The sequence below is a fragment of the Jaculus jaculus genome, chromosome 2 (genome assembly GCF_020740685.1).
Source record: "Jaculus jaculus isolate mJacJac1 chromosome 2, mJacJac1.mat.Y.cur, whole genome shotgun sequence".
Classification (NCBI taxonomy): Eukaryota; Metazoa; Chordata; class Mammalia; order Rodentia; family Dipodidae; genus Jaculus; species Jaculus jaculus.
Window position 1 is genome coordinate 13,573,037 of NC_059103.1, and position 25,847 is coordinate 13,598,883.

The window sequence follows — 25,847 nt, forward strand, 5'->3', positions numbered from 1 at the left end:
TCGCTTTTCCAGGTTCCACGTAAGCCAGATGCACAAGGGGGCACACGCACCTGGAGTTCGTTTTCAGTGGCTGGAGGCCCTGGTTTGCCCATTCTCTCTCTGTCTGTCTGTCGCTCTCAAATAAATAAAAATTAAAAAAAAACAAGAATTGATGAAAGAGTGATATAGTGGAATGGACATCTATGTTCTCTTGTGAGGTTTCCAGAGTAGGCAGGTTCTTCGTTTTTGGCCAGGCAGGACCAGGACGGCTCTTAGAGGGAAAGATTTTAGGGTGACCCTACGGCATACCCTCACCTCACCTATCTCAGATCCCCCTGTCTGCTTCAGTCATGGGCCTCAGCATTTGACCGTCCCACCCAGAAAGATGTGTCATGAGTGCGCACCCCGCCCAGGTGTGGGTGGAGTCTTCCTCTGAGCCCAGGCCGATTAGCTGGGACACCTGGTGCAGGTGTGTGTCCAGGTGTGCTGAGCAGGGAATTCTAAAGTGTGTCTTCTCTGACCCACGGAGAAACTGGCTCTCCCTGGATCTGTTGTAGCAACACTGTTGAGTCTTTGTGCTGGTAAAACTTCTCTCTTCTGCCCAAGTGGGAAGGGACACTTTTTATTACGGTCTTTACTTTAAAACAAAATTTAAAAAAATATTTATATTTACTTATTTATTTTTATTTTTTTGAGGCAGGGTCTTGCTGTATCCCAGACCGACTTGGAATTTACTATGTAGTCTCAGGGTGGCCTCGAACTCATGGCACTTCTCCTACCTCTGCCTCCCGAGTGCTGGGATTAAAAGTGTGCACCACCATGCCGGGCTAAATTTGTTTTTAATGCTTTATTTTTTTTTATTTGACAGAGAAAGAGGGGAAAGAGAGAGAGGGGGAGAAAATGGGTGCACCAGGGCTTCCAACCACTGCAAACGAACACTTGCGCCCCCTTGTGCATCTGGCTAACATGGGTCCTGGGGAATCAAACCTGGGTCCTTTGGCTTTGCAGGCAAACGCCTTAACTGCTAAGCCATTCGTCTAGCCCATTTTTTTTTTTTAAATGAGAGATAGAATTGGCACATCAGAGCCTCCAGCCACTGTAGTTGAACTCCAAATGTGTGTGTGCCATCTTGTGCGCATGTGTGAACTTGCACACTTGCATCACCTTGTGCGTCTAGTTTACGTAAGAACTGGGGAGTTGAACATGGATCCTTAGGCTTTGCAGACAAGTGCCTTAACCGCTAAGCAATCTCTCCAGCCAACTGTCTTTACTTTTAATCTTTTTTGGAAGTGTATGCATCTTAAAAATCCTGTTTCAGCTGGGCATGGTGGCACATGCCTTTAATCCCAGCACTCAGGAGGCAGAGGTAGGAGGATCACCATGAGTTCGAGGCCACCCTGAGACTACATAGTGAATCCAGGTCGGCCTGGGGTAGAGTGAGACCATACCTTGAAAACCAAAAACAACAACAAAAAAATCATTTTGTCTAATTTGGAATTGCTAATTCTTTGGTTAAATTGCCAATATGAGATCAGGGCTTGAGGTTCCAGGAATTACTCCAGCATCCCGTATTTATCTGTTACACTCTGACCACCCCAGATGAGCACCCTCTAACTGCATGCATGCTTATGGGGTGCCACAGGGCACATACACCACACCAAACACACCCATACATACACCCATACAAGTTGCTTAAGGGCTCCAAAAAGGCAGGCTGCAGACAGAGCAGGACAGTAGATTCTCCTAGGCTCAGCATGATGCCCATCCAGGCCAGTGGTCCTCAAAGGCTTCCTGGAGGAGGCATCATTGAGCCTCCTCATCATTGCGTTCAGTGGTTAAAATGAGGCTGCCCAAGAGGAGCCCAGCATGGAGACAGAGGTCTGCTATCCCAGCAGTTCAGAACTTGAGGTAGAAGGATCACAAACCTAGGCCACAAGTTCCAGACCAGCCTGCACAACTTAGTGAGCTCGCTCCTGTCTCAAAATAAAAAGTGAAAAGAAGGTTGGGGCTTGCTTAGCAGTAGAGCCCCTGCCTAGAATCCCCCAGTGAGGGGCTGGGGGCGTGGCTCAGTGGTAGAGCTCCTGCCTAGAATCCCCCAGTGAGGGGCTGGGGGCGTGGCTCAGTGGTAGAGCTCCTGCCTAGAATCCCCCAGTGAGGGGCTGGGGACGTGGCTCAGTGGTAGAGCTCCTGCCTAGGATCCCCCAGTGAGGGGCTGGGGGCGTGGCTCAGTGGTAGAGCTCCTGCCTAGAATCCCCAGTGAGGAGCTGGGGGTGTGGCTCAGTGGTAGAGCTCCTGCCTAGAATCCCCAGTGAGGAGCTGGGGCGTGGCTCAGTGGTAGAGCTCCTGCCTAGAATCCCCCAGTGAGGGGCTGGGGACGTGGCTCAGTGGTAGAGCTCCTGCCTAGAATCCCCAGTGAGGGGCTGGGGACGTGGCTCAGTGGTAGAGCTCCTGCCTAGAATCCCCCAGTGAGGGGCTGGGGGCGTGGCTCAGTGGTAGAGCTCCTGCCTAGAATCCCCAGTGAGGAGCTGGGGCGTGGCTCAGTGGTAGAGCTCCTGCCTAGAATCCCCAGTGAGGGGCTGGGGGTGTGGCTCAGTGGCAGAGCTCCTGCCTAGAATCCCCCAGTGAGGGGCTGGGGCGTGGCTCAGTGGTAGAGCTCCTGCCTAGAATCCCCCAGTGAGGGGCTGGGGGCGTGGCTCAGTGGTAGAGCTCCTGCCTAGAATCCCCCAGTGAGGGGCTGGGGGTGTGGCTCAGTGGTAGAGCTCCTGCCTAGAATCCCCAGTGAGGGGCTGGGGGCGTGGCTCAGTGGTAGAGCTCCTGCCTAGAATCCCCCAGTGAGGAGCTGGGGCGTGGCTCAGTGGTAGAGCTCCTGCCTAGAATCCCCCAGTGAGGAGCTGGGGGTGTGGCTCAGTGGTAGAGCACCTGCCTAGAATCCCCCAGTGAGGGGCTGGGGGCGTGGCTCAGTGGTAGAGCTCCTGCCTAGAATCCCCCAGTGAGGGGCTGGGGGCATGGCTCAGTGGTAGAGCTCCTGCCTGGAATCCCCCAGGGAGGGGCTGGGGATGTGACTCAGTGGTAGAGCTCCTGCCTGAAATCCCCCAGGGAGGGGCTGGGGCAGGGCTCAGTGATGGAGCAACCTGCCTAACATTTGCAGGGCTCTGGATTCTATTCTAAGCACCAATCCTTGTGACTTGAGCACATGAATTTGATCCATCTCATTGACATGCTGTGAGCATTGTGGATGGATTTTTGTGTTATATCTCTTCTCTTCTCTTCTCTTCTCTTCTCTTCTCTTCTCTTCTCTTCTCTTCTCTTCTCTTCTCTTCTCTTCTCTTCTCTTCTCTTCTTTCCTCTTTCCCTTCCCTGTCTTTTCTTTTCTTCTCTTTTTTTGAGGTAGGGTTTCACTCTGGTCCAGGCTGACCTGGAATTCACTATGTAGTCTCAGGGTGCCTTTGGACTTACGACGGTCCTCCTGCCTCTGCCCCTGAGTGCCGGGATTAAAGGTGTGCACCACCTTGTCCGGCTCCTCTCTTCTCTTGAGACATGGTCTCCTCATGTAGCCCAGGCTGCCCTGGAACTGGCAGCAGTCCTGCCCATCTTCTGAATACTACAAATACAGGAATGAACCGCCAAGTCCAGTTTCTTGTTGTATGTATGTATGTATGTATGTATGTATGTATGTATGTGTGTGTATAATTTATTGAAGCAGGTTTTTCACATAGCCCAGGCTGACCTGAAACTCACTATGTAGCTCAGGATAGTCTTGAACTTATGTTGATATGCCTACCTCTACCTCCAAAGTGCTGGGGTAAAGGTACGTACTGCCACATCTGGTAAACAGGAAAATGTGTAGCCCTTGAACCCTTGATCCTCCTGCCTCCACGTCTTCAGCAATTTCCTGCCGGTGTGCACCGCCACAACCAGCTTGACTTTTTCTTTTTTTTTTAAAAAAATTTTTTTTTTTTTTATTTATTTGAGAGTGACAGACACAGAGAGAAAGACTGATAGAGGGAGAGAGAGAGAATGGGCGCGCCAGGGCTTCCAGCCTCTGCAAACGAACTCCAGACGCGTGCGCCCCCTTGTGCATCTGGCTAACGTGGGACCTGGGGAACCGAGCCTCAAACCGGGGTCCTTAGGCTTCACAGGCAAGTGCTTAACCGCTAAGCCATCTCTCCAGCCCTCTTTTTTTATTTTATTTTATTTTATTTTTTATTTTTATTGGTGGTTGGGTTTCACTCTAGCCCTGGCTGACCTGGAAATCACTATGTAGTCTAAGGGTGGCCTCAAACTCACAGACATCCTTCTACCTCTTCTTTCTTTTCTTTTTTTAATATTTTAGGTTTTTTTGTTTTGTTTTGTTTTGGTTTTTTGAGGTAGGGTCTCACTCTGGTCCAGGCTGACCTGGAATTAACTCTGTAGTCTCAGGGTGGCCTTGAACGCACGGTGATTCTCCTACCTCTGCTTCCCAAGTGTTGGGATTAAAGGCGTGCACCACCACGCCCGGCAATATTTTAGTTTTTATTTATTTGAGAGAGAGAGAAATAGGCAGGGAGAGAGAGAGAATGGGTGCACTAGGGCCTCCAGCTGTTGCAAATGAACTCTAGACGCGAGCTCCACCTTGTGCATCTGGCTTACATGGGTCCTGGGGAATCGAACCTGGGTCCACTGGCTTTGCAAGCAAATGCCTTAACCACTAAGCCATCTCTCCAGCTCCACTCCCTCCCCCGGCTTGTTTTTCTTTTGGCTTTTTACTGATTGCAAGTGACAGCACCCCTCAGATAGGTGCTTAGAAAAAAAGTACAGAGCGTGCATGTGTGCGGGTGATGTGGTGACTGTCTTCAGGCTCTGGTGGATCCAGGCCCTTCAGACCGGGTCTCAGCTCTGCATTCTGAGCCTGTCCCCTGCAGCCAGTACATGGTCTGTGCAGCTTCTCTACCCAGCCACTTCCGAGCAGCCCTAGAGCAAGAAGCACAGCTCTCCCTCTAAGGGTCCAGCATAGCTGGGATTACACATCTGTAATCCCCAACATCTGTGAAGCTAAAGCAGGAGGTTTGGGAGTTCTAGGCCAGCCTGGGCTACGTAGTGAGACATTGTCTTCAAAAATAAAAACAGACCAAGCGTGGTGGCTCATGCCTTTATTCCCAGTGCTCAGGAGGCTGAGGTAGGAGGATTGCTGTGAGTTCAAGGCCAGCCTGGACTAGAGTGAGACCCTACTTTGGAAAAACAAACAAACAGACAAACAAACAAAAAAGCCCAGGGTTGGAGAGATGGCTGAGTGGTTAAAGGCGCTTGCCTGCAAAGCTTGTTGGCCTGGGTTTGATTCCCTGATCTCCGTGTAAAGCCAGATGCGCAAAGATGGCACATATGTCTGGAGTTTGTTTGCAGTGGTGGGAGACCCTAGTGGGTCTATTCTCAATCTCTGCTTGCAAACAGATACAAATATTTTAAAAAGCCAGGTATGATGATGCTGCACACCTTTAAAATCTCAGCACTTGGGAAGTCGAGGCAGGAGGATCAATGTGAGTCCGAGGCCAGCCTGAGAGTAGTGAACTCCAAAGGATTGATTCCTTAGTGCATGTAAAGCCAGATGCACAAGGAGGTGCATTTATCTGGAGTTCCATTTGCTGTGGTTCTAGTGTACCCATCGTCTCTCTCTACTTGCAAATGAATAAAATATTTTAAAAAGTAAGCTTATGCTTAAAGAACAAACAAAATAGAAAATGGGTGTAGAAATGCTGGGATCCCCTGTCAGTTTGGGGATCGCTGGATGCCAGTCAAGTCCCCAAGTCCTGGTGATATTATGACTTTATCTCTTCTGTGTTCTGCCCACAGGTGAACCAAGATGGCTGAGAGGATGTGACCCACGCCTGCCTCCCGAGTGTCACCACCATGCAGAAGCCCAGTGGTCTCAAGCCCCCTGGCCGAGGGGGGAAGCATTCCAGCCCTGTGGGCCGGCCGTCCACCGGCTCCTCGTCCTCCTCAGTGGCGGCAGTGGCCAGCGGCTCCAAGGAAGGTGTGTGGGGCTGGGGGATAGGAAAGACAAGGGTTGTGTGGGGAAGGGGCCTGGAACCCAGTGCTCTGAGAGCAGCCTGGAGGCCAGTGATTTCCTGGCAATACCTTTGTGTGTGTTTTATTACCTATTTTTACTTTATTTTTATTTTTAAAAAATTATTTATTTACTTGATACAGAGGGAGAAAGGGAGGGAGGGAGAGAAATGGTGTGCCAGGGCTTCCGGCTACTCCAAACAAACTCCTGATGCATACGCCCCGTTGTGCATCTGGCTTACGTGGGTCCTGGGGAATTGAACCTGGGTCCTGTGGCTTTGCAGGCACATGTTTGAACCTCTAAGCCATCTCTCCAGCACCCCACCTTCCTTTTTTTTTTTTTTTTTTTTTTTGGTTTTTCGAGGTAGGGTCTCATTCTGGCTCAGGCTGACCTGGAATTCACTATGTAGTCTCAGGGTGGCCTCGAACTCACAGTGATCCTCCTACCTCTGCCTCCCGAGTGCTGGGATTAAAGGCGTGCACCACCATGCCCGGCCTATGAATAGTATTTTTAAACATTGAAATTAGTATTTGTAGAAAAGGAATTAATGTCTGAGCTCAGGATTTGTAGCTTAGTGATAGTGTGCTAGCCTTAGGTCCCCCAGTGAAGGGCTGGTGACCTAACTCAGTGGTCTAGTCCTGGCTTGGCATGCCATGAGGTGCTGGGTTCCATCCCCAGCTCTGCCAGTACAGACCAGAACGAAGCACAAGGCGCTGGGGAAATGGCTGTGCGAGCAAGACAGTTTCCATGCCAGCTGGGAACCTGAGTTCCAATCCCCAGCACCCACGTGAATGCCGGGCGGGTGTGGAAGGAGTAACCTCCGCTCTAGGGAGACAGGCGGAGAATCCCCGGGGTGAGCTGGCCAGACCTGGCTAGCTAGACCGACTGAATTGGTGAACTCTAGGTTCTAGTGGGAAACCCCATCTCGGTCAATCAAGTGGCGAGCGATGCAGGAAGGGCACCTGATACCAACCTGTGCTCGGTATACACATGTGCCCGTCCACCGGCACATGCGTGCGCTCACACAAACGATTACATGTACACATGCAAAAAAAAAAAAAAAAAGATAAAAATAAACCAGAGAGCGTGGCAATTCATGCCTCACTGGGAGACTGAGGCAGAAGGCTGGTACTTCTGTTGAGGCCAACCTGGGCTTCCTTGTGGACCATATCTTTAAAAAAAAAAAGCCTCAAAAACAAAACAAAACACAATGGAGAGTTGTCTCTGTAAAGCAGAGCTAGGAGAAGGGTTGTTTGGGTGTGCCAGGGAGGATGGTCCCGGCTCTCGCTGCCCCCTGAGGCTCTCACTCCTCTATAAAACTGGCCATCTGTTTTCTTCTTTTTACTAATATAAATGTATTTTTTAAACTTTATTTTTAATATTTATTTATTGATTTGAGAGTGAGAAAGATGCAGAGAGAGAGAGAATGGGCACGCCAGGGCCTCTAGCCACTGCAAACGACCTTCAGATGCATGCATCCCCTTGTACATCTGGCTTGTGTGGGTCCTGAGGAATCGAGCCTTGAACCGGGGCCCTTAGGCTTCACAGGCAAGTACTTAACCTCTAAGCCATCTCTCCAGCCCTATAATTTATTTTTATTTGTTTGTTTGTAAGCAGAGATACACACACACACACACACACACACACACACAGAATGGGCATACCGAGACATCCAGATGAATGTGCCACCCTGTACATCTGGCTTTACTTGGGTACTGGGGAATCGAACGTCTGTCATTAGGCATTGAGAGCAAACGTCTTAGCCACTGAACCATCTCTGCAGCTCTGGCCATCTGTTTTCTAAAGCACTGGGGGAATACTGGGCACAGTGGTGCATGCCTGTAAGGCCAGAATTTAGGAGGCTGAGGAGGAGGATTGTGCATTCAAGGCCAACCTGGGCCTTGAATAAATAAATAAATATGGCCTGGGGGCTAAAATTCAATTGGTAGAATACTTACCTAGCATTCATTGAAGCCCTGGGTTCCATGCCCTGCACTGCATATGCTGGGTGTGGTGGTACACACCTGGAATCCTAGTGCTTGGGAGGTGGAGGCAAGAGGATCAGCAGTTAAAGGTCCCCGTCAAGGCCGGCCAGAGTTACAGAGACCCTGGGGATGCCCGCAGAATTGCAGGCTGGGACATTAAAGGGGCACCTCATGATGTGTCTGTCTGTTTGGGGCATGGGTTTGTGAGTTGGCATTTGCTCTGGGAAGTAGGGCTGTGGCTCCCTCCCAAGGCATGAGCTCAGCCTTGGGCAGAGGGTCTGGCAAGGGACGAAGGCTGGATGAATGCCCTGTGCAGGAGGCAGCAGCGGGGCCTGGGGAAAGGGGCCTGTGTGTTCAAGGGGGGGTCTCTGCTTTCCCAGGATGGAGCAGATAGGCTGGCAGGGGGCTGGTGGAGCAGTTGTGGGTGAGCGGAGGAACCCCCGAGGAGGCTGCTCAGGAAAGGTCTGGTACATGAGGATCCCTTGCAAAGGCCTGAGTGTTAGTTATTAATGATTTAGGCTTGGGATAGATGGGGGTTCAGCCTCTGGGATGCTGCTGGGGAACCCTCCCTCTGCTCTAGAACTGTTCTGTTGTCCTGAGACACATTCCAAGTTTCTGGGTAGGAACTCTACCACTGAGCCACACCCTAGGCAGGAGTTCTACTACTGAGCTACACCCCCAGCCCCTCACTGGGGATTCTAGGCAGGAGCTCTACCGCTGAGCCACGCCCCCAGCCCCTCACTGGGGGATTCTAGGCAGGAGCTCTACCCCTGAGCCACGCCCCCAGCCCCTCACTGGGGGATTCTAGGCAGGAGCTGTACCACTGAACCACACCCCCAGCCCCTCACTGGGGGAATTCTAGGCAGGGGTGTACTGCTGAGCTGTGCCCCTTCCCTTTTTTTTGTTAAGATAAGGTCTCATCACGTAGCCCTCAAACTTGCCACAATCCTCCTCCTGCCTCTGGAGTGCTGGGATTGCAGCCATTCAACACCATGCCAGGTTTATCATTTTCATGACTAGTCTGAGATGCTCTGTAAATCACAGCAGGATCGGGCCCTGCCTCCCTGGCTTCTTCCAGCCATTCAAGGTCAAGAGCACCCCTTCAAGGCCAGCTCCTCCACTCTGTCCTTTAACCACATCCTAAACTTTTTAGTGGCGTCATGATGGGGAAGCCGAGCTGAGCTTTTCCGGGGCTGTGTGTGTGGGGAGGGCAGGGCTCTCTCTAACACTCCTGATGATGTCCGCTATTGATCTGAGAGGCGGGGACCACAGCCAGCGCCTGCCCGCCTGCTGGCCGGTGTGTGAGGCTTCGTTCGCCATGGGGAGCTGGCTCTGTTCATTTCAGGGTAAGACGCCTGTCACATCCATGTCTTCTCCACCGCCATCCCTGCTTCCACGCTTGTTTTATGTCCCAGCTGTCTGCTAGCTCTGTCTTCCCGCGGGAAGAGTAGGGGGAACAGAGGGGGTTCCCGGGTTGTGTTTGGCTTTGAAAGTGTGCTGAGCCAGACTGGCCCAGGACGCACTCTGGAGAGAGTGGATAAAGGGTCCCTTCTTCGGGGATGGGGGTATAGAGCCAGTGTTGCTGGCTGGATGCCACAAGATCGGGGTGACCTGGCTGCCAGGAGGGGTTGTCTTAGCCCTCCGTGGGCTCTGTATGGGTGTGGGCACTATCATAGGGGCCGAGGAAGGACTGGCATGCAGGGGCTTCATTATGAGACCTTATCGAGACTCCATCGTTTTCTTTGTGGCTTCTTTGCTTTCAGGCACGGCTGGGAGAAGAAAGGATTTAGAGCAAAATAAACCATTGGGGCTTTGGGGCATGTGTGTGTGTTCCTTTGTGGGGAACCTCAGGAGGGGAAGTCACATTGTGAGCAGGCTGCGTTTCAGCCCAGGGGAACTCCAGTGGAGGAGTCAGGGATGATCCCGGTTCCAAGGCTTGTGGCCAGAAGTTTGGTAGATGGACTATGCAGAGCGAGGAAGAAGCAAGCCCAGTGGGTTGGGAAGGGAAGAGAGGTTAGAGTGAGGTACCTGTGGTGGCCGCTGGGCGAGGTTATGCCACAGTTGGTGTGGGTGGGCAGGCAGATGTAAGGGTTACCAAGAAGAAACTCTACCATCTGTGGCAGGGTGACCTGCTTTGCTTGGCACAGACCTGCTTTTTGCTGGCATTCTTGGCTTTTTTTTTTTTTTTTTTTTTTTTTGGTTTTTCAAGGTAGGGTCTTACTCCAGCCCAGGCTGACCTGGAATTCACTATGGAGTCTCAGGGTGGCCTCGAACTCACGGCAATCCTCCTACCTCTGCCTCCCAAGTGCTGGGATTAAAGGCGTGTGCCACCACGCCTTTGTTTTTCACCACGTTTGTTTTTCAAGGTAGGGTCTTGCTGTAGCCCAGACTGACCTGGAATTCGCTATGTAGTCTTAGGGTGCCCCGAACTCACAGCAATCCTCCTACCTCTGCCACCTGAGTGCTGGGATTAAAGGTGTGTACCACCATGCCTGCTGATCTTGGCGTTTGACTTTATACCATAATTATGAAGAGTATTTATTAGGAGCTAGCCATTGGGGCACACACCTTTAATCTGAGCAGATGGAGGCAGAGATAGCAGGGTCGCTGTGAGTTCGAGGCCAGCCTGGAACATTAATTTTTTTTTAAGTTTTTGTTTATTTTTATTTATTTATTTGAGAGCAACAGAGAGAGAAAGAGGCAGAGAGAGAGAGAGAGAGAGAGAGAGAGAATGGGCGCACCAGGTCCTCCAGCCACTGCAAATGAACTCCAGATGCGTGCGCCCCCTTGTGCATCTGTCTTATGTGACTATTGAGGAATCAAGCCTCAAACCAGGGTCCTTAAGCCTTACAAGCAAGCGCTTTACTGCTAAGTCATCTTTCCAGCCCCTGGAACTTCTGTTTTTATTTATTTGTTTGTACATGTGTGTACATGCCAGGAGCTCCTCAAGCTGCAAATGAACACCCATCGGCTTTGTGGGTAGTGGGGAATTGAACCGGGCCAGCAGCATCTGCAAGCAAGCACCTTAAACTACTGAGCCATCTCCCCAGCCCCTGATGGCTTATATTGACCACATGTACCTAGAATCACTTGTGAGGGTTGTGTAGATTAGGTTAGCCTCCGTACTGGGTTGTGAGGAGTGACCTTGGTTAGGTTGTTCTAGGTGGGAAGATATACCTTAACTGTGGGCAGTACCATTCCACAAGTGGGGTCCTGGGCTGTATGAAAAGGAGAGAGCTGAGGCTGGAGAGACTGCTTAGTGGTTAAGGCACTTGCCTGTGAAACCTAAGGACCCGAGTTCCATTCCTCAGTACTTAAGGAAGCTCAATGCACAAGGTGGTGCATGCATCTGGAGTTTCTTTGCATAGGCCCTGGCATGCCCCCTCTCTCTCTAGCTGCCTTTCTCTCTTTCAAACAAATAAAAAATAAAATATTTTTAAAAGGGGGAGAGAAAGCTGGGCTGGAGAAATGGATCAATGGATAAAGGCACTTGCTTGTAAAGCCTGATGGCCTGGATTCAATCCTCCAGTGCCCTCGTAAAAGCCAGATGCACAAAGTGGCACATGCATCTGGATTTTGTATGCAATGGCAGAAGGCCCTGGTGTGTTCTCTCTCTGTCTCTCTCCCTTTGTGAATAGATAATGTTTTTTTTTAAGAAAGGAGAGGGGCTAGAGAGATGGTTCAGTGGTTAAGGCTCTTGCTGCAAACCCTAAAGAGCCAGGTTCAATTCCCCAGGACTCACATACACCCAAATGCACAAGGTGGCACATGCATCTGGAGTTTTCTTTGCAGTGGCTGGAGGCCCTGGCATGCCCATTCTATCTTCTTTCTCTCTGCTTGCAAAGAAATTAAAAAAAAATTAAAACTAAATCAACAGAACAGGAGAGAGCTGGCTGAGCAGTGGCTTGCACTCATTGCTCTGTTTCCTCACTGTGGACTGAATGGGACCAGCTGCCCCCAGCTTCTGCCCCCTGCCTTCGCTGCCTGATGGAATATAACCTGGAACTGTAAAAGCCAGACTTAGTGGCACACACCCGTAACCCCAGTACTGGGGAGGCAGGGATAGGAGTGTTCTAGGGCTTGCTGACTGGCTGGACCAGCCGAATCGGTGAGCTCTGGGTTCACTGAGAAATCCTGTCGCAGTGAGTAAGCGGAGTGTTTGAGAAAGACATCCAACATTGACTCCTGACCTCCACATGCACACACGTACGCACACGGATGCAGTGCCTAGAAATACGCATGCACGTGCGTGCACACACATGGAGTCGCTAACTGCTTGTAATTCTTTCTGGCCCACACTTGGCAGGTGTGCATAAGGCTTCAGGATCCAAATCCCTGCTCGTGGAGGGGTGAATGACTTCTCATGTGGTTATCCCCACTGAGCCCCTCACCTGCTGCTGGGCCAGACACCAGCTGTTCCCCTCCCTTACTGTGTCCCCCCCCCGGCCCTTTCCATCAAAGCTCTGCTTTGAACTTGAAAATCACAGTACACTATTTTGATTTTTTTTTTTTCAAAGTCTCATCCTGTCCAGGCTGGCCTTAAATTTGCCATGGAGGCAGGAATAACCTTGAACTCCTGATCTTCCTGCTTTTTCCTCCCAAGTCCTGGGTTTATAGGTGTGTACCACCATGCCCAGCCACCTATGATAAATTCTACTTTGCTTTTTGCCTACATGGAATCATCCCAAAAATATAACTAACTGCTTGTGTGAAGCTTAGATCTTTGTTGCTAGGCCTGGCTGGGGATCCCAGATATCTTTTACTTGCTTGCTTTTCAGATTTTTAAAAAACATTTATTTATTTACTTGACAGAGAGAGAGAGAGAGAGGGAGAGAGAATGGGCGCACCAGGGCTCCAGCCACTGCCAACAAACCCCAGACGTGTGTGCGCCCCCTTGTGCATCTGGCTAACGTGGGTCCTGGGGAATTGAACCTGGGTCCTTTGGCTTTGCAGACAAATGCCTTAACTGCTGTGCCATCCCTCCAACCCTGCTTTTCTGTTTTTTTTAACGTGTGGGTGTGCATGCACGTGCATGTTTGTGTGTGTTTGGTTGCGCATGTGTGCATCTGCATATTGGAGCCAGAGTTTAATGTCAGGTGTCTTCCCTGCTCACTTCCTTATTGAGACAGGGTCTGTCTGAACCTGGGTCTCGCCTAGTCAGCTAATCTAGCTAGCCAGCACACCCAGGTTGCCTCCCTCCCTCTAGCACTGAATTATAAGAAAGTGCACCAAGCTAGGCGTGGTGGCATAGGCTTTTTTTTTTGTTTTGTTTTGTTTTTGGAGGTAGGGTCTCACTGTAGCCCAGGCTAACCTGGAATTTATTATGGAGTCTCAGGGTGGCCTCGAACTCATGGCAGTCCTTCTACCTCTGCCTCCCGAGTGCTGGGATTAAAGGCGTGTGCCACCACACCCGGCGGCATAAGCTTTTAATACCAGAGGTAGGGGGATTGCTGTGAGTTCGAGGCCACCCTGAGACTCCATAGTGAATTCCAGGTCAGCCTGGGCTACAGGGAGACCCTACCTTAACCCCCCCCCCAAAAAAAAGTGCGCCAGCATTTATGTGGGTTATGGGGATCCCCCAATTTAGGTGCTCATGTGTACATGGCTGGGGGCTTTGCCCCCTGAGCTATCTCCTCAGCCCCTGCTTAATTTTCTTTAAAGGAGATTTAAAAAAAATTTTATTTATTTATCTGAGAGAAAGAGAGAGAATGGGCGTGCAAGGGCTTCCAGCCACTGCAGACGAACTCCAGATACATGCACACCTTTGTGCATTTGGCTTACGTGGGTCCTAGAGAATTGAACCGGGATCCTTTGGCTTTGCAGGCAAATGCCTTAACCACAAAGCCATATCTTTAGCCCCCCACCTCCCGGCTTAATTAAAAAAAAATATTTATTTGTGAGAAGAGAGAGAGAGAAGAGAGAGAGAGAGAATGGACATGCCAGGGCCTCCGGCCCTGCAAACAAACTCCAGATGCATGCGCCACTGTGACTCTGGCTAAATGTCAGTACTGTGGAGTCGAACGCAGGTTGTTAGGCTTTATAGGTGAGCGCCTTAACCCTCAAGCCATCTTTCCAGCACCCCCTTTAAAAATATTTAATTAATTTATGTATTTAAGGAAGGGAGATAGAGGGAATGGGTGCCTCAGGGCCTCTAGACACTGAAAATTAACTCTAGATGCATGCACCAGCTTGTGCGTCTGGCTTATGTGGTTACTGGGTCACTGAACCTGGGTCCTTTGGCTTTGCAGGCAAGCATCTTAACCACTAAATCTCTCCATCCATATATATATATATATATATATATATATATATATATATATATAATTTTTCATTTATTTATTTATTTGAGAGAAGGCGACAAAAAGAGAGAGAATGGGTGCACCTGGCTGATGTGGGTCCTGAACAATTGAACCTGGGTCCTTTGGCTTTGCAGGCAAGTGCCTCAACTGCTAAGCCATCCCTACAGCCCCAACCCTTGATGTTTTTTAAAAAAGAAACTTTTTTATGCCAGGCGTGGTGGCACATATCTTTAATCTCAGCACTTGGGAGGATCGCCATGAGTTTGAGGCCACCCTGAGGCTACAGAGTAAATTCCAGGCCAGCCTGGACTACAGTGAAACCCTACCTTGAACCCCCCCCCAAAAAAATGTATATATATATATTTGAGAGAGAGAAATGGCCATGCCAGGTCCTCCTACAAGTGAGCTGTAGACACATACACCACTCTGCATCTGGCTTTTTGTGAGTCTGGGGAATCAAACCCAGGCTATTAAGCTTTTCAAGAAAATAACCACTGAGCAATTTCCCTAGCTCTTGTTTGTTTTTAAATATTTTTATTTTTTTATTTGAAAGAAAGAAACAGAGTAAGTATGGGTGTGCCAGGGCCTTCTGCCACTATCAACTAACTCCAGATGCATGTGCCACTTTGTTCCTGTGGTTTTACATGAGTACTTGGGAATTAAACCCTGGCTCTCAGACTTTACAAGCAAGCACCTTTAACCACCGAGCCACCTGGGCTGGCTGGCCTTCTGCTTTTGTGGGGGCTGGCTGGGTCATTGTAAGTCTGTACAGTGGTAGACGTGTTAAAAGAATCATGAAGCCAGGTCCCCCTTTTAGGCAGATTCCCTGAGGGCGTGGGCCAAAGGGTTGAGAAATTCACAGAAGCTCAAGGGCCAGCTAGACTGGTACACACGAAGCAAAGTGACAAAAATGAAACAAGAGAGCTGGAAAGATGGCTTAGTGGTTAAGGCACATGCTTGCGAAGCCTAAGGACCCAGGTTCAATTTTTCAGGACCCACGTAAGCCAAATGCACATGTTGGCGCATGCATCTGGAGTTCGTTTGCCGTGGCTGGAGGCTCTGGGGCACCTAATCTCTCTCTCTCTCTAATAAATAAGTAAAAATAAATCTTTAAAAAAATGATGGACTAGGAAAATTGGCTTAGTGGTTAAGGTGTTTGCCTGCAAAGCCTAAGGGTCCTGGTTTGATTCCCCAGGACCCACGTAAGCCAGATGCACAAGGGAAAACATGTGTCTGGAGTTTGTTTGCAGTGGCTGGAGGCCCTGGAATGCCCATTCTCTCTTTCTATCTGCCTCTTTCTCTCCCTCAAATAAATAAATAAAATCTTTAACAAACAAACAAACAAAATGAAACCAGGGAGACCCTGTCCCAAGCACAGTGTAAGGAGAGGACAGACACCTTGAGGTTGTCCTCAGACCTCACACAACAATACACACACACATACAGATGCACATAATTATAGTCATAAAAGCGCCTAGCATGCACGAAGCTATAGCTTCCACTCCTGGCACCTCATAAACTGGGTGAGGTGGCTCATACCTGTAATTTCAGCGCTTGGGACGTGGAGAACTAACTGATCATTCTTTTTTGAGGGGGAGGGGAGGGTCTCACTCTAGCTCACTATGGAGTCTCAGGGTGGCCTCAAACTCAGGGCGATCCTCCTACCTCTGCCTCCCGAGTGCTGGGACTAAAGGCGCGCGCCACCACGGCCAGCTCAGGTATGATCATTCTTGGCTGCGTAGCGAAGTGAAGGGCTGCTTGGATACATGAGGCACCATCTCAAAAACAAAATGGGAATGAGGGGCTGGGGTGATTTGGTAAGTGCTTGCTGTGCAAGCACAGGGACTGGAATTAGGGTCCCCAGCACCCATGTACATCCATGGCAGGTCTGGTGGCCTGCCTGGAACCCCAGTGTTTAGGAGGCAGAGATGGGCTCCCCATGGGGAAAGCTGAATAGCCAGGCTGGCTAAGTTAGGTTGCTGGCCTTGGGTTCAAGCAAGAGACCACGTCTCAATAAATAAGATGGAGAGCAGTTGAGGAAGACACTGGACTTCAACTTCTGGCCTCCGCATGAGTGCACACACATGCAAATATGTGCACTCACACGCAAAACAAAATAAGAATGCTAGTGCCTGATAGGACCCGGCCATGATGTATATCTGACCTGTTATTTATTTGTGTGCTTATTTGTTTTTTGGTTTTTCGAGGTAGGGTCTCACTCTGGGCCAGCTTGACCTGGAATTCACTATAGAGTCTCAGGGTGGCCTCGAACTCACAACAATTCTTCTACCTCAGTGCTGGGATTAAAGGCATGTGCCACCACGCTTGGCTGACCTTGTTATTTAATGGGGAAACTGAGGCACAGAACTGGTCAGGGGCCTAGCCAGTGTATATGATTGTTTAGGGGAATGGTCCCGCTGTGTGTGTGTGTGTGTGTGTGTGTGTGTGTGTGTGTGTGTGTGTGTGTGTCTTCTGTGATGTACCCCTGGGGCTCCTGGAAGCTTCCTGCTTGCCTTTGTGGGGCATTTGAAAAGGGTTTGGTCCCTGTGAGGTGGGGGCAGCACAGGGTGTACAGTTCCAAAGAGAAAAAATGAATCAAAATCGCTCCATGTGGGCGCCACAGCCTTGTGACCTGGATTTTAGCAGCTGTTGAAACAACTGGTTTGAGGGGCCTGTGACCCCCTGGGAGGAGGTGGGGGACTGAGAGAGATGACCTGAGGGTCCCCAGAGTCATGACAGCTGGGGCTGTGGACAGCTGAACAGTTGCCAGGAATAGCCGCACTGGATCCCTACTGATCTGGGGACCCCCACCCTTGTGCTCTAGGCACAGAGAACAAATAGAGAGAGAGAACCTGCGATGGGCCATGGTGGGTCCCACACGGTGCGTCCGGCACAGATGTTGGGAGGAAAGCCGCCAAGGCCATCCAGCAAACCTGCGGTGCATGGTCAAGAAGGAAGGCTCTAGTGGGGGACGCAGCTCTGTGGGTAAAGTACTTGCCGGTCAAGCACGAGGACCCGAGTTTGGGTCCCCGAGACTCACATGAAAGCGGGACGTGACAGCGCACCCCTGTAATCCAAGTGCTGGCAAAGAGGAGACAGGAGGATCCCTGGGGCTTCCTGGCTAGATGAACTAGCCCAACCAGTGAATTTCAGGTTTATTGTGTGTGTGTGAGTGTGTGTGTGAGTGTGTGTGTGTGTGATGCTATCTCCAAAAAAAAATAAGGTGAAGGGCTGGGAGAGCTGACTCGGCAGTTAAGAGCACTTCCTGTTCAATCATGAGGACCTGGAAAGGCCTGAGACACCCTTGGAGTTTGGTCCCCAGAACCCATAAAACAGCTGGGTGTGATCACACACATCTGTAACAACAGTCCTGTGGGGAGCAGAGATCAGAGAACCTCTGGGGCCCATTGGTGGTGTGGGGTGAGGGGAGGACAGCAAGTTCTGGGATCAGTAAGAGACTCCAGTTGCAGTAAGAATGGTTGGAAGGTGCTGGAGGGATGGCTTAGTGGTTAAGGCGTTTGCCTGCAAACCCAAAGGACCCAGGTTTGATTTCCCTGGGACCCACATTAGCCAGGTGCACAAGGGGGCGCACACATCTGGAGTTTGTTTGCAGGTGCTGGAGGCCATGGCACGCCCATTCTCTCTCTCTCCCTCTTTCTCTATCGATATAGAAGTAATAAAATATATTAGAGCTGGGCGGGGTGGCGCACGCCTTTCATCCCAGCACTTGGGAGGCAGAGGTAGGAGGATCACCATGAGTTCAAGGCCACCCTGAGACTCCATAGCGAATTCCGGGTCAGCCTAGGTTAGAGTAAGACCCTACCTTGAAAAACCAAAAAATAATTAATTAATTAAAAATAAAAGAATGGTTGGAAGAGTGATGAAGGTACCTGATGTTCCTCTCTGACCACCAAAGCCAAGCATATGAAATAACTCTTAAACATACACATGCATGCATCTCTCTCTCTCTCTCTCACACACACATATACCATGTGTGATACATATATATATATATATATGTATCACACATGGTATATGTGTACCCATATATGTGTAGCCACACACATGTTGCATATGTACAAAGAAAAACGTGGAGCCCAGTGTGGTGGCTCACTCCTTTAATCCCAGCACTCGGAATGCTGAGGTAGGAAGATCGTCTTGTGTTCAAGGCTGGCCTGGGCTACAGGGTGATTTCTAGGTCAGTCTGGGCTGGAATGGCACCCTGCCTCAAAATAAATCAATAGATAATAAATAAACGAGTGAATGAATGAACGAATTAAAGGATAAATAAAGTGGAGAGCGATTGAGGAAGACACCCGGTGTTGACCTTTGGTCTCCACATGCACACCTGCACACACGTGTGTGGCCACTCACAAAGGGACACATGTACACCACATGGGTAAAGATACATTAAAAAAAAAAAAAAAAGAAGCTGGGCGTGGTGGCGCATGCCTTTAGTCGCAGCACTTGGGAGGCAGGGGTAGGAGGATCACTGTGAGTTTGAGGCCAGCCTGAGACTACATAGTGGATTCCACGTCATCCTGGGCTAGATTGAGACTACCTCGGGAAAAAAAAAAAAAAAAAAAAAAAGAAGGCACATGATGGTAGTGGGCTTCACTCGGCCTGGGGGACCTTGGGAAAGTTTCTACCCTCCCCACAGTAAGCATGGAATGTGTCTAGAGCCAGGTGTGGGCCTGCTGATCCCAACACTCCCAAAGCAGAGCAGGAGTGTCAGGAATTTGAAGCCAACCGGGTCTTTGCAGGGAGATCTCCGTGCCTGGTGTCCTGTCCCTGTGTCCTTTCGTGTCCCGGGCTGTGGGTCTGTGTATCTCTGAGGCCCACCTTGACCTGCAGCTGCAGCTAAGGCTGAAGAGAGAACATGGGAAGGGGCTTTCTGAGACTTCATCCCAGAAGTCTATGGCTCTGTGAGTGACCCGGAGCTGCTTAGGAATTTTTATGGCTCCTAAAGCTGTCTAAGAAGATTGCGAGGCATAGGAACACACCCTTGACATGTGCGTCTCCCAGAGGGGTCCTGGGTGGCCTTGGGTGACTAGCTGAGCGCACCAGGTGCACAGTAGTAGAATGCAGCCCCTGGATGTGAGTCGATTCCTGGCCTTGGATCTGTGGTAAAATTTCAGCACTGGAAATCCTTGCATATGAGGAAGGATGGATTCCTTCTCTGAACATAGAACTTTCTAGAGAGACTGGCAGAGTAGAGTGAGAGCTGGGGATGCCCAGGGTCTCAGAGGAACAGTCTTAACGCAGGGCCACACTGCCGACCATGCCTGCCTCAGTTTACAGTCACTGGCACCATCCTGCCCTGGCTGCATACCCCTCTGCATACCCCTTGGCTCCCCAGGTTAGAGCTAACGTAAGCCTCTTTCCTTGTCCACAGGGTCTCCCCTGCACAAGCAGGCATCAGGGCCCACCTCCACGGGTTCTGCCATCGCTCCCGAGAAGCCCGGCCCGAGGGCAGCTGAAGTTGGCGATGACTTCCTGGGGGACTTTGTGGTGGGCGAGAGGGTGTGGGTGAACGGCGTGAAGCCGGGCGTGGTGCAGTACCTGGGTGAGACGCAGTTTGCACCGGGCCAGTGGGCCGGCGTGGTCTTGGATGATCCGGTGGGCAAGAACGATGGTGCCGTGGGTGGCGTGCGTTACTTCGAGTGTCCAGCCCTACAGGGCATCTTCACAAGGCCCTCCAAGCTGACCCGGCAGCCCACAGCCGAGGGGTCGGGCAGTGATGCCCACTCGGTTGAATCCCTCACTGCCCAGAACCTATCCCTGCATTCAGGCACGGCCACACCCCCACTCACCAGTCGAGTCGTCCCTTTGCGGGAAAGCGTCCTCAACAGCTCTGTCAAGACGGGCAATGAGTCAGGCTCCAACCTGTCGGACAGCGGTTCTGTAAAGCGAGGTGACAAGGATCTGCGCCTGGGAGACCGCGTGCTGGTGAGTGTGACGGCCCCCGGCTTGAGACTCAGTTGCTCCTCTGGCTACAGCCCCACCCAGCGTGGGCAAGCTAGAACCAGGCTAGGACCGATGCGCCCCTCAGCACCACACACAGTGACAAGCGACCAGGCAGGCCCTGCACACTTGCTGTGGGGACTCAGGACACATGTCTTAACATCTCAAGATTTTAGTTCCCATAAGATTTTTTAAATTTATTTGACAGAGAAAGAGGAAGAGATAGAGAGAGAATGGGCGCACCAGGGCCTCCAGCCACTGCAAATGAACTCCAGACGCATGCACCCCCTTGTGCATCTGGCTAACGTGGGTCCTGGGGAATTGACCCTGGGTCCTTTGGCTTTACAGGCAAATGCCTTAAGTGCCATCCCTCCATCTGGTCAGTCAGCTGTTTTTTAAAAAACACTTATTTATGAGAGAGAAGTTCGATCCCCAGGACCACATAAGTCAGACATAAGGGTTCATGCCCGTAATCGCAGCACCTGGTGGGTCAAGGCAGGAAGGACAGAAATTCCAGGCCGTTGTTGGGCTGAGAAGGGCAGACGACGAGAGTTTTGGCTCGAGGGCTGAAAGGCCCTTTCTCTCTCCAGCCTCTTCAGAGCTCCCTTGCCTCCCTGAACACTGGCATCTGACGTCACAGCCCTTATGGTATAGACATCTGGAACTTTCTATGGGGATGATAGCCAGTCCTTTGAGAAGTAAGAAGTTACTCCAGGCACGAAACACGCACAGAATGCCACTGAATATAGGACTATGCATATTCATGCGAATGTGAATATATTTATATACGCATGAATATTCAGCAAGCCAAAAAGGCTCTGGGACGTGAAAGATGTGGTCACAGACATGACATATCCAGATATGCCAAAGAGAACGTGAGGAGGTCAGACATGGTGACGCATGCCTACGGTCCTGACAGTCTGGAAGTAGAGGCAGGAGGATCAGAAGTTTGAGGCCAGGCCAGGCTATAGTTCCTATCCAACCTGGGCTGCACAAGAGGACCCTGTCTGAAAAATGAGACAGTGAGGGGCTGGGGACATGGCTCAGCGGGTAAAGTTCTTGCCGCACAAACACAGGGACCTGAGTTTGGTGTCCTGGCAGGTGCGTATAAAGCCAGGCATGGTGACACTGGAGAGGCGGAGACAGGCGTGTCCTCGGGGCTGACTAGCTAGCCAGTCTAGCCTAATCTGTGAGCTCTGGATTTATGAGAGACTCGTCTCAGTAAATAAGGTGGAGCCGGGCGTGGTGGCGCACGCCCTTTAATCCCAGCACTCAGGAGGCAGAGGTGGGAGGATCGCCGTGAGTTCAAGGCCACCCTGAGACTGCATAGTCAGTTCCAGGTCAGCCCGGGCTAGAGTGAGGTCCTACCTTGAAAAATCAAAAATAAATAAGTAAATAAATAGCTAAGAGGGAGAGTGATTCCCAAAGTCAGCCTCTGGCCTTTACATGCAGTCACACAAAGTTGACCTTACGGAAGTGCAGAGTTGAACAGTGGAGAGTGGGGCTGGAGTGAGCCCAGAGGTTAGTTGCAAAGTTTGATTTTTTTTATTTTATTTATTTATTTATTTATTTATTTTTTAAATTTTAAGCTTTCTTTTTTTTTAATTTTTATTTATTTATTTATTTATTTGAGAGCGACAGACACAGAGAGAAAGACAGATAGAGGGAGAGAGAGAGAATGGGCGTGCCAGGGCTTCCAGCCTCTGCAAACGAACTCCAGACGCGTGCGCCCCCTTGTGCATCTGGCTAACGCGGGACCTGGGGAACCGAGCCTCGAACCGGGGTCCTTAGGCTTCACAGGCAAGCGCTTAACCGCTAAGCCATCTCTCCAGCCCTGATTTTTTTTATTTTTTGCCTGGGTTTGCTTTCCTAGTACTCACAAAAAGCCAGATGAACAAGGAGGTGCATGTATCTGGAGTTCATTTGCAGTGGCTGGAGGCCCTGGCGCTCACATACTGTATCTGTCTATCTCTTTCTCTCTCTGCTTGAAAATAAAATAATAATAATAATTATTATTATTAGTATATATTTTGGTTTTTTATTTATTTTTTTTAAAGGAAAGCATGTTTTTTTTTAGAATTTTTATTTATTTATTTATTTGAGAGCGACAGACACAGAGAGAAAGACAGATAGAGGGGGAGAGAGAGAATGGGCGCGCCAGGGCTTCCAGCCTCTGCAAACGAACTCCAGACGCGTGTGCCCCCTTGTGCATCTGGCTAACGTGGGACCTGGGGAACCGAGCCTCGAACCGGGGTCCTTAGGCTTCACAGGCAAGCGCTTAACCGCTAAGCCATCTCTCCAGCCCATATTTTGGTTTTTTGAGGCAGGGTTTCATTAACCCGGAATTCACTGTGTAGTCTCAGGGTGGCCTCGAACTCACAGTGATCATCCTACCTCAGCCTCCTGAGTGCTGGGATGAAAGAAAGGTGTACGCCACCACGCCTGACTTTATATTTTTTTTAAAAGCCAGGTGTGGTGGCACATGCCTTTCATCTCAGCATGTGGGAGGCAGAGGTAGCAAAATCACTGTGAGTTCCAGGCCAGCCTAGACTAGCCTAGGGCTAGAGTGAGACCCTACCTCAGAACAAACAAATAGAGCCCTGGAGTGTGGTGGGAATGAGGTTGAGGGCTGGGAAGATAGCTCAGTGATTAGTGTTTGCTTGTAGTGGCTGCTGGCCCGTGATCAATTCCCCAGCCACTCACATAAAGCTGGATGGGCATTCATTTGTAACAAGACCATGGTGCGCAGCCACACATGCATGCAAATAAATAATTTTTTTTTTTTTCCTTTGGTTTTTCAAGGTAGGGTCTCACTCCAGCCCAGGCTGACCTGGAATTCACTATGGAGTCTCAGGGTGGCCTCGAACTCACGGCAATCCTCCCTCCGCCTCCCGAGTGCTGGGATTAAAGGTGTGCACCACCATGCCCGGCTACAAATAAATAATTTTTAAAAATATAGATAGGCGTCAGGCGTGGTGACGCATGCCTTTAATCCCAGTACTCGGGAGGCAGAGGTAGGAGGATCACTGTGAGTTCGAGGCCACCCTGAGACTACAGAGTTAATTCCAGGTCAGCCTGGACCAGAGTGAGACCCTACCTCGAAAAACAAAAACAAACAGACAAACAAACAATATATATATATTGTTTGTTTGTCTGTTTGTTTTTGTTTTTCGAGGGAGAGAGAATGTGCACACCAGGGCTTATATATATATATATAGGCTAAAAAAACCTTTAATCCTAGCACTGGGAAGGCAGAGGTAGAAGGAATGCCTTGAGTTCAAGGCCACCCTGAGACTACATAGTGAATGAATTCCAGGTCGTCCTGGGCTTGAAAAAATAAAAAAACGATACACAAACACACACACACACACTATCCATATATGCAGGAAGAATAGCTCTACTGTTCCTTGATACAGTAGAGGAGCTGTAATTGTTATATAAAACTGTTACATATTTTATAATGACCCAAATGAAAGACCTCAAAGGCTCCAGGTACAAAGAAATGTTCATGTAAGGCAATGGAAGTGCTACATTGTATTCGTGTGGACACACTTATATGCGTGATTATACTCATCCCCACTAAATGTATAATTATATGTTGGTTAAAAAAAAAGAGGATTGCAGAGAATGTACCATTTTTATACACCAGTTAAAAATACACCAAACTAAAAAGAAGTAGGCCAGAAGCATACTATGGAGCGATGCGGAAGCGATCACTAAATGAGTTCACTTAAGGGGGTAAATGTGATGCTGGGCGTGGTGGCGCACACCTTTAATCCCAGCACTCAGGAGGCAGAGGTCGGAAGATCGCCGTGATTTCGAGGCCACCCTGGGACTACATAGTGAATTCCAGGTCAGCCTGAACTAGACTGAGACCCTACCTCGAAAAACCCAAAAAAAAAAAAAAAAAAAAAAAAAAAAAAGAGAGAGAGAGAAAAGGGGGTAAATGTGTTTGTTACTGGGGACAGTAGAGAGAGTTCTGGACTTTTGATGGATTTGCAAGTACTTGACCCTTTAATTACATGTATGCATAATTTGGATTTAAGAAATATTTGGGGGTGGGTAGATGGCTCAGTGGCTAAAGGCACTTGCTTGCAAAGCTTATTGGCCTGGGTTCATTTCCTCAACACCCACATAAAGCCAGATGCAAAAAGTGGTTCAAACATCTGGTGTTGGTTTGCACTGGCAGGAGGCCCTGGCACACCTATACACATGCACACACACACAAATAAGTAAAAATGTTTGGGCTGGAGAGATGGCTTAGTGGTTAAGGTGCTTGCCTGTGAAGCCCAAGGATCTAGGTTTGAATCTCCAGGTCCCACATAAGCCAGATGCACAAGGTGGCATATGCATGTGGAGTTCATTTGCAGTGGTGAGAGGTCCTGGTGCACCAATTTTCTCTCTCAAATAAATAAATAAATGTATGTTTAAGTTGTTTTTACAGTATTATATTTTCTGTTTTGTTTAAGTATATTTTTAAATTTTTACTTACTTGTTTGAGGGAGAGAGAATGTGCACACCAGGGCTTCTAACCACTGCATACAAACTCCAGATACATGCACCATGTGTATCTGGCTTATGTGGCTTCTGGGGAATTGAACCTGGGTCCTTTGGCTTTGCAGGCAAGCATCTTAACCGCTAAGCCATCTCTTTAGCTCTGTGGTTTATATATCTCTGTGTGTATGTGTGTGTGTGTGTGTGTTTCCTTTTTGGTTTTTTGATGGAGGGTCTCACTCTAGCTCAGGCTCACCTGGAATTCATTATGTAGTCTCAGGGTGGCCTCGAACTCACAGCCATCCTCCTACCTCTGCCTCCTGAGTGCTGGAATTAAAGGCGTGTGCCACCACGACCTGCTCTTTTAAATATTTTTGCTTATTTATTTATTTATTTGCACATTGTTGGGGACACCAGGGTCTCTTGTTGCTGTAAACGAATGCCTGGCTTATGCATCACTTTTGTTGTATCTGGCTTTATGTGGCACTGGGAAATTGAACCTGGGCCGGTAGGCTTTGCAGGCAAGTGCCTTTAACCACTGACCCATCTCCCTAGCTGGTTTTTTTTTTTTTTTTTTGGTTTTTCGAGGTAGGGTCTCACTCTAGCCCAGGCTGATCTGGAATTCACTATGGAGTCTCAGGGTGGCCTTGAACTCACAGCGATCCTCCTACCTCTGCCTCCCAAGTGCTGGGATTAAAGGCGTGCGCCACCACGCCCGGCATGTTTTTTTTTTTTTTTTTTCTTTTCTGAGATAAGTTTTCATGTACCTAGTCTGATGTCAAACTTACTGTGTGGCTGAGGATGGTCTTGAACTTCTGATTTTTCTGCCTCTACCTCCTGAGTGCTGGGCTTACAGGTGTGTACCACCATACCCAGCTCTCAGTCATAGGTTTTATTGTTCTGTCTCATGAAGAATTGTGAAATGTGGTTAAACACACACACATACAAGCTGAATGTGGTAGGTCCTACCTTTAATCCCAGCACTTGGGAGTCTGAGACAGGAGAATCACGAATTTCCAGACCAGCCTGGGCTACATGGTGAAAACCTGCTCTAAAACAAACAAACAAATCCTGCCACTACATAAG

At 49.5% G+C, this 25,847-nt stretch overlaps 1 protein-coding gene across 2 annotated transcripts in view; it reads left to right on the forward strand.

Annotated features, from left to right (window-relative positions):
• Clip2 (CAP-Gly domain containing linker protein 2) overlaps nt 1-25,847 on the forward strand; it is a 90,272-nt gene that overhangs the window by 22,812 nt on the left and 41,613 nt on the right. For both annotated transcript variants that reach the window (XM_045143408.1, XM_045143409.1), the window contains exons 2-3: nt 5,806-5,986; nt 19,699-20,252. In XM_045143408.1, the coding sequence (XP_044999343.1) occupies nt 5,863-5,986; nt 19,699-20,252 (678 nt within the window). In that variant the 5' untranslated portion in view covers nt 5,806-5,862. The remainder of the gene's footprint in view (nt 1-5,805; nt 5,987-19,698; nt 20,253-25,847) is intronic.